Source organism: Trachypithecus francoisi, unplaced genomic scaffold, assembly GCF_009764315.1.
Source record: "Trachypithecus francoisi isolate TF-2019V2 unplaced genomic scaffold, Tfra_2.0 Lachesis_group4, whole genome shotgun sequence".
Lineage (NCBI taxonomy): Eukaryota > Metazoa > Chordata > Mammalia > Primates > Cercopithecidae > Trachypithecus > Trachypithecus francoisi.
In genome coordinates, this window is record NW_022681469.1 from 132,634,153 (window position 1) to 132,648,641 (window position 14,489).

Genomic DNA, 14,489 nt, shown 5'->3' on the forward strand with positions numbered 1-14,489 from the left:
CTCCCCCTCATGGTCCTGGAATAAGAAAGGCCAGAGGACAAAAGAGACTGAGTGGCCATCATTCCGTCTATCACAGGTGTAAAAGGTCATCGACAGCGCCACGTAATAATTTTGAATTTTCTATTAGAAAGAAACCCTTTCCAAACATAATTTTCACCCAGCCCCATTGTCCTCCCCATTGGCTTGGGGCTGTGAGCTGCCATGTATGGACAGGTGACCTCTGTGACCTCATTTATACCTTCCTGAATGAGGACTCAGGGGACTTAGGCTGGAGCAGGGTGGATGTGGAGTGGACATGGAGGTCGTCAGACCTGTCCTCCTCAGTCCTTGCAAATGAACAGTTCATCTGTACTCAGGAGATCACACAGCAGACCCCAGCTTAAGATGGCAGATTTTTCAACATATCAGATAGTTCGATTGTTGTTTTTTTTTTGGTCATGTGTCAGTATAATTAATCTATTATTTCATGGGAGATAGAATTCTACAAAATTCTTCTGCTATTCCAGGAAAAATGATAAGTCATTGTAGAACACATTTTCTCATTTGGCATTGCCTTGGTAAAGCATCGCGTTGTCAAATGATAAAAGCGGGTTTTTGAAAGTGGAGACCTTCGTTCAAATTTCTCAAGTATATCTGCACTGACATATTGCATTTTCAGTTACTGAGGAGCTTCCTCCTTTCAGAATTATCTTCCCAAATTGCCCTGGTGTTTGTGGAAACAGAAGGGCTTTTCCTTTGATGTAATCTCAAAGCAGTTTCAACACAATTGAACACCTGGAAATTAAAAAAAAAAAAAAAACTGTTCTCTGAATACTTTTCCTGGTAATTTAGAAAAGCAGTGGGTTGACCCATTGAGCCTGCTGTTTTCTCTTCCTGCTTTTTTTTTCCATTTCCCTTTTCTGTTGGTGCTTTTCAAGAATTACTGCCTTAGAAGAAAACAGGCAATTTATGAGGAAAAATTACAAACTATCACATGTCACAAAACCTATATTCAAGGACTTCCAAAAAAGCCAGAAGATCAAATTGCTAGTTCAAAGTTGTTGGATTGCTAGTCATGTCATGAGGATCAGAAGGCTGAGATTTTTGTAGAAGCTCAGACCAGTGTGATAGCACTTGGTGGATCAAGAAATTTGCAAAAGGGACTAGGCTCATAGTAACTTCACCTGGTAAGTAACTTTTTTTTTCCTGTTTTTATTCCAGTAAAGAAAAATGGATAGATATTTTTTAGAAAAAAATGGTCAACCTTATCTGAATTTGTCACATCCCTGGCCTCAGTATACGAACAGCAATTTTTCAGGTTAGCTGGATATGGAAACAAAACGATTTTGTACATGATGTCTTCCCTTCCCTGTCTGTAAGTGGATTGAAATTCTACTTTTAGAATACACATACACTAACACACACACACCTAATACACACACACACGGTAGACTCTGGAGAGAAATTAAAATGTTTTGAGGACCATGTCTGTAAACAATTGCTGTAAGTCCTTGATCCAAGTTACTTTTTTGTAGGTCTTTTAAGTGAGAGACATAAAAATGGAATTTTGAAAATTACTTCTTCTCTGTATTTTCAGATATAACATAGTGTTCCCTTCTTCTGCTAGCCTGCCAAATCCATAGTATTGATTTTGATCTCATCCTGAGAAACAGTACAGAAAAAAATGCTTCTTATAGTGAATTACTATAGAACGTCGATACATCCCACTTTTTAGTGCTCTAGTTTCTTTGAGGGAGGCTGAAGTCAGTCAAAGCTTATGCTACTGGGACTCTTGCTATATCACCTGGAAATGGCCCAGTTTAATAGAATTTGTAAGTTCAACCAACCATGTCAGCTCCAAGGTCAATGAAATGAGTCTTTCTGATTTTACATCTTCATTTCTTCATTCATCCTCTCAGCAAATAGTTACTGAAAACAGTTTTTGTTCTGAATGCTGGAGATTAAAGGGCAAAGAAGCACAGTCTCAACACTCAAAACCTGCCAGTCTGGTAGACAAGTATTCTAGATTCTGGCTTGGTTGGGCCCTGTCTGTGTTTTTTGGCCTGTGGCTGCCCAAGAAGCAGAAGGTCTTGGATTCATGAGCTCATTTTCTTTCTTAATTTATGTAGCAGTTATTTCTTATAAGTTCTATGTATTGTGTTTGGTGGAAAGATTTGATAAAATGACTCGATATTGTTACTTTAAGGAGAAAATTAATATTAGTACAGTTTATTGAGAGCCAGACACCATGCTAAATAGTTTCAGTGCTTTATCTCCTTCCTCGTCAGACCTATGCAGGAGGTCTTCTTTGTCCCATTTCACAGATGAGGAAACCGAGGACTAGAGAAGAGCAGTTACTTTCTTAAAGTCACATGATCAGTCACTGTGGCAACGATTGGGATCTAGCTAAGGCTATCTGTTTCCAAGTGCCTGGTCTGGACCCTTATGTGATATTTAGCAATATTAAGTCATATTTTTATACTTTGAATATTTTCTCTTCTGTAACTTGATCCTGTGAATGGTCTAGCGCTGTTGCCCGGCTGGAGTGCAGTGGCACGATCTCCACTCACTGCTACCTCCACTTCCGGGGTTCAAGAGATTCTTCTGCTTCAGCCTCCTGAGTAGCTAGGATTACAGGCACCTGCCACCATGCCTGGCTGTTTTTTTTTTCGTATTTTTAGTAGAGATGAAGTTTCACCATGTTGGCCAGGCTGGTTTTGAACTCCTGAGCTCAAGTAATCCACCTGCTTCAGCCTTCCAAAGTGGTAGGATTGCAAGTGTGAGCCACCGTGCCTGACCCAAAAGAAGTTACATTAGAATCAATCTAGATACCCATCCCTTCGTAAATACGAATGGCAAAATACCTATAAATCATACTGAATATCTATTTATTAAATGTCAAACATAGAAATCCTATTATTGTTTCTCTTTGAAAATTAAGGAAATACTAACTCTAAATTACACTTCAGACAAAGTGTATACATGAAAACTCTGTAGGGAAGATTTAGAAGATTCAGGCAAAATCATGAGAAAAGGTAAAATCAGACACTTCAATGTATGTGATACAAGGAGAGAATGTACATAACCCAAAGTGCCCAGGGCAGGGTGAGGTCAGTCCTTAAATTCCTGATTACATTCAGGTTTATTGTGATTTTGTTTGACCTTTGTCTTGGCTTAATGTCAGCAGGGCCAATTTTTATGCATTTATGTAAATATTGAAAAATGTTGGCACAATTTTAAAACAAACATAAGGGGAGATTCTTGTAAAGGCTTCTCAGGTGGTAGGCAGCAGTTTGGCAAAAAAATCAAGGTGTTTGGCCCCTAAACAAAGCTCATCATTACAGGTACGTTTTCTTCAAATTTTGCAATGTAGAGAAGGGATGCGAGGCAGGCATGCAGGAGCTGGCTCAGAATTCTAGGATTCCCTCCTGGTTTGGTCACTAATGATGGTGAAATCTCCAGAGAGGTCAGGAGACTTGGTTCATGCCATGGGAGTCAGAACTTTTCCTGCCCTAGCATGAGAGACATTACTAAGGAGCTTAGACCATCTGCAAATCTCTAAAGGGTAGAGGCCTTATGTTCCACTGGTATCCCTCTGTTGAAAGTTTTGTGAACAAGTTTAGTTCAGAGATTTTATTTCTTCAATTCTAAAAATAACCAATGGAAAAAAGTAAGCAAAGTAAAAAAAAAAAAAATTCAGCTACCCTCCTCATTTGGTCACTGAAAAGGTGAAATATTTGATAATTTGACCAAAGAATGATTACTGTCAAATGTCAAAATATTTCATGGTGTGACTATATTTAAAAGTGACATAAACTGCATTTATTGATTTTTTTAAATCAGTCCAATAAGTTTATGTATTATGTGTTAGCTTCAGATGTAATTATGCCTGGCTGAGAGAAAACATCTCATAAAGATACTCTTGGTCTGTTAGATCCACTGAAATGAAAGTTTTCAGAGAATTTTCACAAAGTTGATAAAGCATTGAAAAAAATGAAAGCAGTTTTATATTTTTATTTCTTTAGTGGTTGAGATCGTATGATAAAATTAACTTTTAAGTTAAAAAGTGACCTTCCGATTCTCTTTCATCCAGTTGACTTAATGTGAGTGGTAGCAATCAAAGTCATAATTTGTAATTTTCTGAGAAGTGATTTTTCAGGAAAGTGTGCTGCAGGAAAGTGTATGGACTTTGTTTCTCGATGACTCCTGGGGCTGCCACTTTCTATGTAACTGCCCTTTAGGAAGTGTATTTTGATTCACCAAGTATTCAAATTATAAAAATGCTGATTCATTAGAGAAAAATTGGAAAACGCAAAAATAAACAAAAAATTCTAATTTGATATTGACCCTCATCACATTATCTGTTAACTTTTATTTAAACATTTTTTCTATGCTTTTGGCTTGTTTGCTTTACAAAATTGGAACCATACTAGACACGCAATAATAGATCTGGCTTTTTCACTTCACACTACTTCATAAACATTCTTTTCAAATGTCCTTAATACTTTGCAATAACAGAGCAAAGTTGAAAGTTCGATTTCAAGTTGATATGTACAATAAAAGTAATGGAGATTATTTATCTTGAGGGAATGTTGTATATATTAAATGAAATTAAATACGGAAATTACCCACCAGAATGTGTGGCACTTGGTAGGTGATAGAAATATGAATTCCTCTTCCAGAATTCAAGTTACTACCCATGAGAGGTCCTTATACACTCAGGAGTATAGATAAATGTATCCACCCCCATCTATTCAACAGCTCACTTCAGAACAAATATCACTATTTGTAAAATGCTTTCTATGTCTAAAAAACGAAAGGTACCTGCTTCTAAAAGTAACTAGAATGTTTTATGTATTATCTCATATATGATGTGCCTGAATACAAGGTGATTTTTCATTTTCCAGAGAAAATTTATGCAAGTTTAAGAAAATACGTATTTTCCCCTCCCCCAACTTGAATATGTAAATTGATAGGGATACAGGTACAATAGTCAAATGCCTACTTATAACGTTAATTTCTTAACGTTATAATACCTACAGTTGAGAAATACTGGCTTTGTTGCCCTTATATTTCCTTAAATATTTTGTTTTGATGCTTCACATGCATCTAAAGCAACTACCTTAGAGCAACTTTCTAAGGCTTCTCAGTTCTCAGCGTCCATTTTGGATTCCTCATATGATGGTGTCCCTGAATATCTTATTCTGAGAAACAATTATCCACTCACGAAATAAAAGGAAATTATTTTTTCCGATTTATTCTGTTATTCTACATTTGTATGAAGTAAGTAAAAACTACAGGGACCTTAGCCCCAGGTAATAATGACCAAATTCATGATACATTTCTTTGCTTTTTCTTTCCTTTTACCAGTGCTATCGCCCCAAACTAGCATTTACTGAGTTCATTTCATGTTGCTATCTCGTCCAGTTAGTCCTTCTGGATCAAAGCAGAGTATCTGAAGAAGATTTTTTAATATGAGAGGTTACACAAAGACTGTACCATCCACAAGGCACACCCGCCCCCATGTTGTGAGAGAAAATTTTGGGAAAGAAAGCCTCATTTTATGTTCTGGCACTTTCTTTCTGTCTATATAAATTTAGTATGTAGGTGTCCCTATCACAGAGCTAGGATTTGCAAACGTGTTCTCCATTCCTAGTGTCTTATTTGAACTTGACCATTAAATAAATACAAATGATCAAAAGCTCCAAGGAAAGGAGAAGGAAAAAGGTCTGTAATTACCTGGAAAGGAGCACAGGTTAAAATTTTGTCCCCAAATGTAGGAGAAAAAGGTAGGGGAATACGTACAATTCTGATAAGTGTATTACTGGATAAGATTAACACAAGAGTATTTTTGAAAATAATCAATAAAAATGTTTAATAAGAGTTTTGGAAATGTTGCCATTTTGTTTCTAAATTCAAAAGATGGTGAATAATCTGGAAGTACAGCTGTAAATACTGTTCCACCCCAAAACTTGGAGGGTGCAGATGTGAAATTGAGATGTTATATAAAGATAGATATTAACTAAGAGGACTGCTCATGGTATACACATTGAAGCTACATGGTCAACTTGATAGATAGTACATACACGTGGAAGTAGATTCTCATTAAAACAAGTGACCGCGTATTGTTAAAAAGTGAACAAAATGGCTAGGCATGGTGGCTCATACCTATAATCCCCGCACTTTGGGAGGCTGAGGCAGGCAGATGACTTGAGTGTAGGAGTTTGACACCAGCCTGGTCAACAAGGTGAAATTTGTCTTTACAAAATACAAATATTAGCCAGATATAGTGGTGCATGCCTGTAGTCCCAGCTACTTGGGAGGCTGAGGTGGGAGGACCACTTGAGCCTGGGAAGTTGAGGCTGCAGTGAGACGTGATTGTGCTGCTGCATTCCTACCTGGGTGACAGAGCAAGCCGCAAGCTCAAAAAAAGAAAAAAAAAAAATTCTGACATTTATTCATATGGGAAATAAGATAAATAGTAAGATTTTTAAAATGTGACATTTATTCATATGGGAAATAAGATAAATAATCAGATAAATATGGTGCATCGCAGAATTAGTGAAATGAAGAATGGGTGGACACAAAATTGTGGAACATGAGAATGTGTGTTATTTGGCCAAAGAACGTAAGTTACAAAGGATGGGAAACGGAAGTGGGAAAAGGACCAAAGAGTCTCATCTGTAGAGAGATCATTGAAGTTATCTGATCTTTTTCCCCTTTCCCCTGCCATCCACCTTGAAAACATGCTTCACTATGATGAAACAAAAGAGATAAAAAATAAAATAAATATACTCATGAACCTTGGAAGCCTTGGTAGGAGGCAGTTAAAAATCACACTCCCTCACAGCACATGCAGAATAAACAAAGGCCAGGTTTTCATCCAGCATCTCACACTTGAGAGCTGTGACTTTTGGCAAGTTATTTAATTTCTTGATCCTCTTTTCAACATCTGTAAAATAAGCACAATAATAAGTACTGTGCAGCCTATCCTGGATGAAAGGCCCTGGTGGACACTAGCTCAATGGCACTGTCTCTTTTTATTGTTATGTACTAGGCCATTCCAAACGTGCGATGTGTGTGTTTCTCTCATGATTCTTTTAAATTCATATTCCATTTCTCCCCATAGATAAACATCTTGATGCAGATGTTTCCCCCAAGCCCACTATTTTTCTTCCTTCCATTGCTGAAACAAACCTCCACAAGGCTGGAACATACCTTTGTCTTCTTGAGAAATTTTTCCCGGATGTTATTAAGATACATTGGCAAGAAAAGAAGAGCAACACGATTCTGGGATCCCAGGAGGGGAACACCGTGAAGACTAACGACACATACATGAAATTTAGCTGGTTAACGGTGCCAGAAAAGTCACTGGATAAAGAGCACAGATGTATCGTCAGACATGAGAATAATAAAAATGGAGTTGATCAAGAAATTATCTTTCCTCCAATAAAGACAGGTATGTGTTTACACATATCATCTCTCAGAACACGTCTTTGAAAGGGAATCCTGCATTTTTTCCTTTCAGTATTAATGAAAAACAAGCATAAATCTTTCTTAATTGGTGTTACATTTAATGGTAGCGTAAATGCCCTGCTACTTTTCTATAGAATTAAAATGGTATGGGTTTTGGAGAAAACAGAATTGAAAAGGTTACTAAAGATTTCTCAGCCTCAGTTCCATTATCCAAAATAAGAAAGTCACATGCTGGTTTTTAGGGTTGTTAGATGGATTAAAGGAAACAATATACATGGAAGCATCTAGCAACGAAGCAAGTGGTAAATGCTCAAAAAGAGTTCTCCCCTCTCTTGATGACTTTACTTAATCTGGAAATAAGAACAAATAAACGCCTTTCAGGAATGTTCTAACGAAGCAGGCAGAGTCACTCACCTCAATCTTGCTACCCACAAAGTTTAACCTAAAAACGATGGGGTCATTGTTGACAAAATGATGTTTATCTAAAAACGGTTCCAATTTTCTATTTCCTTTGCCGAGACACAAAGGGGAGGCAAATGTGCAAAGCCTGAGGGTAGTCTTACCACTGTGCTTACATGATCTGATTTTTCCAGTGATTAGGGCAAAATAAAATGTATAGTAAGTTCCAGGATAGTGAATATTATACAGGCAACAAGTTACAGTTTTATAATGTGTTTTCCTTTACACTAAATTCTAAAAGTAAAATGTCTTTCTACCTGCTTTTTTTTTTTTTTTTTTTGAGACAGAGTTTAGCTCTGTTGCCTAGGCAGGAGTGCTGTGGCAACATCTCGGCTCACCGCAACTTCCACCTCCCAGATTCAAGCGATTCTCTTACCTCAGCCTCCTGACTGGCTGGGATTACAGGCGTCTGCCACCACACCTGGTTAATTGTCGTATTTTTAGTAGAGATGGTGTTTCACCATCTTGGCCAGGCTGGTCTCGAACTCCTGACCTCAAGTGATCCATCTGCCTTGGCCTGCCAAGTGCTGGGATTATAGGCGTCAATCACTGTGCCCAGCCTAAAAGTAAAATGTCTTTCATGCGCTTCTCAAGGCAACTACGTTAAGGAGGACACTTCTCTTAACGTCATTCTACAGTAGATTTCTATGCTCTTTCTTGGAAGTTTGTTTTTCTGAGAAAAGCTAAAAATATAACATGGAAGTGATCATATTATATAATCAATAAAGTGCTTTTGAAGGAGATCAAACTAATCTGGTCCACATTTGCAATCAACCTTGATTGAGAGAGAGAGAGAGAGAACTCAGGATACTCTTACAGATTTTATTATGGGAAATAGTTACTTTATTCTTTTTATCTCAATCAATGCATGGAAATAAGTGATAGTCACTTTCATTTATCTTTTAATAAATAAAATTAACCTAAGGAAAAGAAAAAAACCTTGAAAACCCATTAAAGTCAGCCCTTAAAGATATTTGGGCATGCAGACATGATAACTAACATTTGTATTCATGAGATTTACCCAAAACCTATGCCTCAAGTCCATTTTTGAGAATACATGAAATAAAGATCTCAGTGAGTGCATAAAACTGCACACCAGAATCATATCCGTATAGATAAGAACACATCTACTAGAAAAATAATAAACCCAAACACCTATGAGAATCTGTTTTCTTCTGCTTTAAAATATGTTGTCTTTGTTTGCATGTTTGTGTCTTCCTTTTTTTTTAAACATCACAGATATATTCAACTCTCACCTCAGGTTTTATTCAGAGAACTATCAATGTGACTTGGCCCTTCTCTTTCTAGTCCCAGAAAGAATTGCACTGAAATGCTGAGCTCCTGTAATAAAAATGAGCATTTGCTGAGAATAATTAACATACTCAAAGAGATTTTCTTAGAGTACACAATGGTGACATTATATTGTCTCTATAAATTACTTTCTATCTATTTCTGTGGATTATTTCTACTAAGAACTTTTCACATGTCCAATTTCTTTTCTTCCCCTACGACTACTGTCTGAATACCAGCTCTGCTGTTCACTGATACGACTCTCGGCAAGTTGCCTGCACTTTTTAAATTTTATTTCCTCATTCAGAACGTGGGGCCATACGTAATAAAACTCACTTCAGTGTTATTGGAGAATTAAAAAAAAAATGCATGGGAAGCATTTAACATAGTGCCTGAGACAATCATGAGCACCCAGTAGATATTAGCTTTTGTTAACATTGTTGTTGTTATGTACAGAAACACTGTACCTCCAGAAAATCATGGGTACTTGCTAGGGACATTGGGGACATGCATGGTTTGGAAAGGAATGACTGCTTTTTTCTGCTTAGGTGAGAAATTTTTCTAAGTTAGACTCCTTCAACGTGTAAGATTCTGTTGTGGATTCTAGGACTGAAAGAACTCTTGGCCGGGTGTGGTGTCTTATCCCTGTAATCCCAGCACTTTGTGAGGACAAGGCAGGAAGATTGCTTGAGCCCAGGAGTTCAGAACCAGCCTGGGCAACATGGCAAAACCCTGTCTCTACAAAACATTACAAACATTAGCTCGGCGTGCTGACATGTGCCTGTACTCCCAGCTACTCGGGAGGCTGAGATGGGAGGATCACCTGATCCTGGGCAGTTTGAGGCTTCAGTGAGCCATGATGACACCACACTATACTCCACTCCAGCCTGGGCAACAGTGAGACACTGGCTCAAAAAAAAAAAAAAACCCAAATTAATCTTTTTGCTGATCTCATGTCAGCAGTGTGTGTTAAAGGCTGTAAAGTAGCCACTTGTTCTGTCATTTTTCCACTGAAAAAGTATTTATCAAAAACATACTTTGTGGCAGACACTGTGCTAGGAGCTATGAATACAGAAGGGAAACCAAATGATCTTGGATGCTACACTCTAGTTGAGATAAAAAAGAAAAAAATGTATTCTTCATGAACTTCAACATATTGATGTGCAAAAACATAATATATGAATTAGATCTACCTAATCACATAGAATCAGACCAATTATTTCTGGGATTGTGGGCTCATATTTTTAATAACTGTCTTCCTGCCTCTCTGTTGACAGATGTTATAAATATTCATTTAATTACACACGGACACAGACACACACACACACACACACACACACACATACCCCTTGACAAATAATGGGCATGAACAATTGACTAGTACTTGCTCTCATTCTTCTAGATGTCACCACAGTGGATCCCAAAGACAATTATTCAGAAGATGCAAATGGTAAGTTTTTGTGTTTTTTATTTCCTCCTGATCATTTTAACCTTTGAACTTCTCTTGTTTCAAAAATCAGAGAAAAGATTTTGCTAGGTTGGATGCTGCAGAATGGACCTAGCGATATTTTAAATTAGTCCCTCCTTTTCTAGGAGTTGTATTAACAAACCTAACTACTGCTTCAGGTATGAGATGACTGTAAATTAGAGTGATACACTTTCGGTTATTTCAAAAATTATTGCAAAAAAACAGACTTTATTCCACCATGTGTCTTTTTTGTTTGTTTGTTTGTATTGAGATGGAGTCTTGCTCTGTTGCCCAGGCTGGAGTGCAGTGGCACGATCTCGGCTCACCATAACCTCTGCCTTCTGGGTTCAAGCAATTCTCCAGCCACGCTTCTCGAGTAGATGGGACTACAGGTGCACACCACCATGCCTGGCTAATTTTTTATTTTTAATAAAGACGGGGTTTCACCATGTTGGCCAGGATGGTCTCGAATTCCTGACCTCGTGATATGCCCCCTCGACCTCCCAAGGTGCTGGGATTACAGGTGTGAGCCACTGTGCCCGGCTTTGTGTCTTTTGTTTTAATGACTGGGGGAAACATGATACCATGTTGCTTCTCGAGTAGTTTTGTTTTAGTCTTTGGTCTTTGCTAGTAGCTAATAACACGAACTAGTGTTTATCAAGTGCTTTTTACTCAGAAGGGCTTGTTCTGCATTTTCTAGTTATCTCTTAATACCCCTATAAAATGGTACATTATTTTTTTCTCCCAATTTACAGTCCCTTTACAGCAAATAGTTATAAAAATCCCTGTACATGTCACACAGCTAGGCCTGGGATTTCAAATCAGGCCATCAAACAAAGAGTTTATGTACTTAGTAAGTTTTCTATTATTTTTCTGCAATAGAGTCAGATAGCAAGAAATTACAAAGCTAGGAACCTGAAACAAAAAGGACATGATGTGGGGACGGGTGGGTGCATGGGCTTTGCAGCGTGGACTTTCACTCCAGCTCTTTTAATGATTAGGTGTAAGTGACCTACATTTTCTGAGTCACATTTTTTTTAATCACCCAACCACGAATAATTATACCAGATTCACAGTTATTGAAGAGATAAGGGCGTGAATGTGAGATGTCTAGCATAGGGTATCTCATTTAGCAGACACAGAATGAGTACTTGTTTCTGGCCTTTTCTCTCTACATATGCACAAAGAATGTGACTAGAAGCATTGGCTCTAGCTCTGCTGAACTTTCTTCTATTTCCAGTACCAAGGGGCTCTGACTTAAGCTGCCACACCAGTCAAGGAGGGGCAGTAATATCTCACTTGACGAAGGGCGGGAGTTATGAACACATCACTTTTCCACACCGAGTACTGATGTTTCTGGAGTTCTGACATCATGAAGACAAAACATGTAAAATGGACATTTCTGCAGGCAGAGACTCAGCCTTGTAGCTCATTGAGTAGCCACTGGTGGTCCACCCCCACTGTCTTTACTTATTCCTTGACAGCACATATATCTTGCAAAACCTCAAATAATATTAAATGCAATCACCCCATAATAGCATAGCCATAATCAGAGACATTTAGGAAAGACAGCTGAGTGTGCCACAACTACCTAACATATCAGCGAATCTGGATTAACCACTTTCTTTGCTTTCCTACAATGCAACCTTACTTTTTAATAGCTTGGAATGTTCTATGTGAATTTAGCAGAGGTTGTTAATCAACTTAAAAGCTGAATTCTGACGTATCTGACTCTTGGTGGTGATGGTAGCAGTAGATGTTTACTTTTAGGTTTTGGTGGTAGTAGAATATCACTTCAACGTAAATCATCAGAAATAAGTATTTGTGAACCCCTCTCCCATTAACATGTCTTATTCTGTAAAAAGAACATGTGACATTTCTCTTAGATGCACTACTGCTGCAGCTCACAAACACCTCTGCATATTACATGTACCTCCTCCTGCTCGTCAAGAGTGAAGTCTATTTTGCCATCATCGCCGTCTGTCTGCTTAGAAGAACGGCTGTCTGCTGCAATGGAGAGAGACCGTAACAGACGGTGGAACAAGGACGCCATCTTTTCCTCATCGGTTATTGTCCCTAGAAGTGTCTTCTGAGGATCTAGTTGGGCTTTCTTTCTGGGTTTGAGCTATTTCACTTCTCATGTGTGTACTATTCTATCATTGTTGTAGAATAGTTTTCAAACCAGTGGGCACACAGAAAAGCTCAGTCTGTGATGACAATGAGGAATAGCCATGGCAGTCTCCAGCACCACTCTCTCCATATTCTCCACAGCTCCTCCAGCCAACCCAAATAGCCACTGCCATGGTGTAGACAGTCCGCGGCTTCTAGCCTTGTCCCTCCCTTAGTGTTCTTTAATCAGATAACTGCCTGGAAGCCTTTCATTTGACACGCCCTGAAGCAGCCTTCTTTGCTAGTTGAATTATGTGGTGTATTTTTCCTAACAGGCAAAATAAATTTAAAACAATGAAAAGTTGACTTTTGTGCATGTGTATTTTAATTGGATGATATCGAATTGAAAATCCAAGGTAAGAAACCTCATGGCAATTGGGCTATGGAATTCTGTATTGGTTGTAAGAATGGTCCAACATCCCATTTCTATTTCTTTCCCTGAGATGGTGTCTATGACACCTTCTAAGAGGAATCATAACCAAATGAAGGAGCCCATGTGGCTTCTGTTTTAAAAGTCACCAGAGTCACCAGATTAAGTGGGTTTAGGACATTCCAGTGGCAACAGGACACCATCTCCTGTGAAGCATACCGTGCGAGCTCAGCTCTAGAGTGTTTCGCAGACACCGTGTTTTCTGATCCTCACGATACCCCCAGGAGAGCTGCCCTAACACTAGAGAGGCAGCGTGATGGAGAGGCTCAGCACATGCTCTCTGGTCCCAGGAATCCTGGGTATGGTGTTTAGTACCTGTGTGACCTCAGGTGAGTTCCAGGAACTCTATGTGCCATTATCTCCTCATGTAAAATGAAGTTGTAATGCCCCATTTCCTGAAGTTATGTGGATTTGATGAGTTAATAGCACCTGGCACAGGCAAGTCCTCCACAGTATCTGCGTGCACTGTTGGTAACTCTACTCTAGAGACAGTAATAAGCCAAAAAGTATCTGACACAGGCCTCAATCAACTTAGAAGTTTATTTTGCCTAGATGAAGGGCACACCCAGAAGAAAATAACACAGAATCACCGAAACAGTCTATGGTCTGTGCCTTTCTCCAAAGATGAATTTGAGGGCCTCAATATTTAAAAAAGGAAGTGGACTGGAGGGGAAAGAAGAAGTGTATAACAATCCACACGTTGCAAGAGCAAGGGAGCAGGCAGGGGAACTGCCAAATTATGTATTCATGTTGCATTCAGTAAATCAGCACTTTACATAAGATACGGTGCACATAGAGTAGCTACTTCTGGAGCTATTTGACCTTTCATCTGTAGCTCTCTGTTTAGGCACAAAAGGAAAGGCAGCTTCTCCCATGAGCCAGCTTTTGGCTTATTTTTTTCTAAAACATAGCATAGTGAATTGGGGTCCTGAGTTTTCCTTTTCCTTTCACACAGTAGATTCCACTGGAAAATAAATAGGTGTGGTGCTGAAAAATAATATTCATAGAATAACCTTATTAATCCTATTGTGAGATAAATACATTTGAACATTTACATGGTTCTAAAACACTCAAATTTTTATTAAGATAAATATGGATGTACATATATAAGTATCCATGTACATATATATATATATATATTCTGATTTACCCTTCTTACACAGGGAGTGTACAACATATATTATTCTCTGCACATCTCTTTTCAGTTATAAATCCTTA

At 38.3% G+C, this 14,489-nt stretch overlaps 1 protein-coding gene and 2 gene segments (V, D, J or C); 2 read left to right on the forward strand and 1 right to left on the reverse strand.

Annotated features, from left to right (window-relative positions):
• The window catches only part of LOC117073139, a 103,208-nt gene that overhangs the window by 45,292 nt on the left and 43,427 nt on the right, over positions 1-14,489 (reverse strand).
• The window catches only part of LOC117073144, a 44,203-nt gene continuing 30,545 nt past the window's right edge, over positions 832-14,489 (forward strand). The window contains 3 exon segments of the C gene segment in view: positions 832-1,166; positions 7,109-7,438; positions 10,607-10,654. Coding sequence covers positions 7,315-7,438; positions 10,607-10,654 — 172 coding nt within the window.
• LOC117073146 (TCR gamma alternate reading frame protein) lies at positions 1,011-13,147 on the forward strand. 2 transcript variants are annotated; one of them, XM_033193699.1, is made up of 4 exons: positions 1,011-1,166; positions 7,109-7,438; positions 10,607-10,654; positions 12,559-13,147. In XM_033193699.1, the coding sequence occupies exon 2, from the start codon at positions 7,121-7,123 to the stop codon at positions 7,295-7,297; it is 177 nt and encodes a 58-aa protein (XP_033049590.1). In that variant the 5' UTR covers positions 1,011-1,166; positions 7,109-7,120; the 3' UTR covers positions 7,298-7,438; positions 10,607-10,654; positions 12,559-13,147. The 2 variants fall into 2 exon arrangements, with proteins under 2 accessions (XP_033049590.1, XP_033049591.1); XM_033193700.1 differs by lacking the exon at positions 1,011-1,166 and adding an exon at positions 3,252-3,323.

Excerpts from the sequence above, each read along its gene's own strand:
- LOC117073146 (XM_033193699.1), top strand. The coding sequence starts at position 7,121 with ATGCAGATGTTTCCCCCAAGCCCACTATTTTTCTTCCTTCCATTGCTG.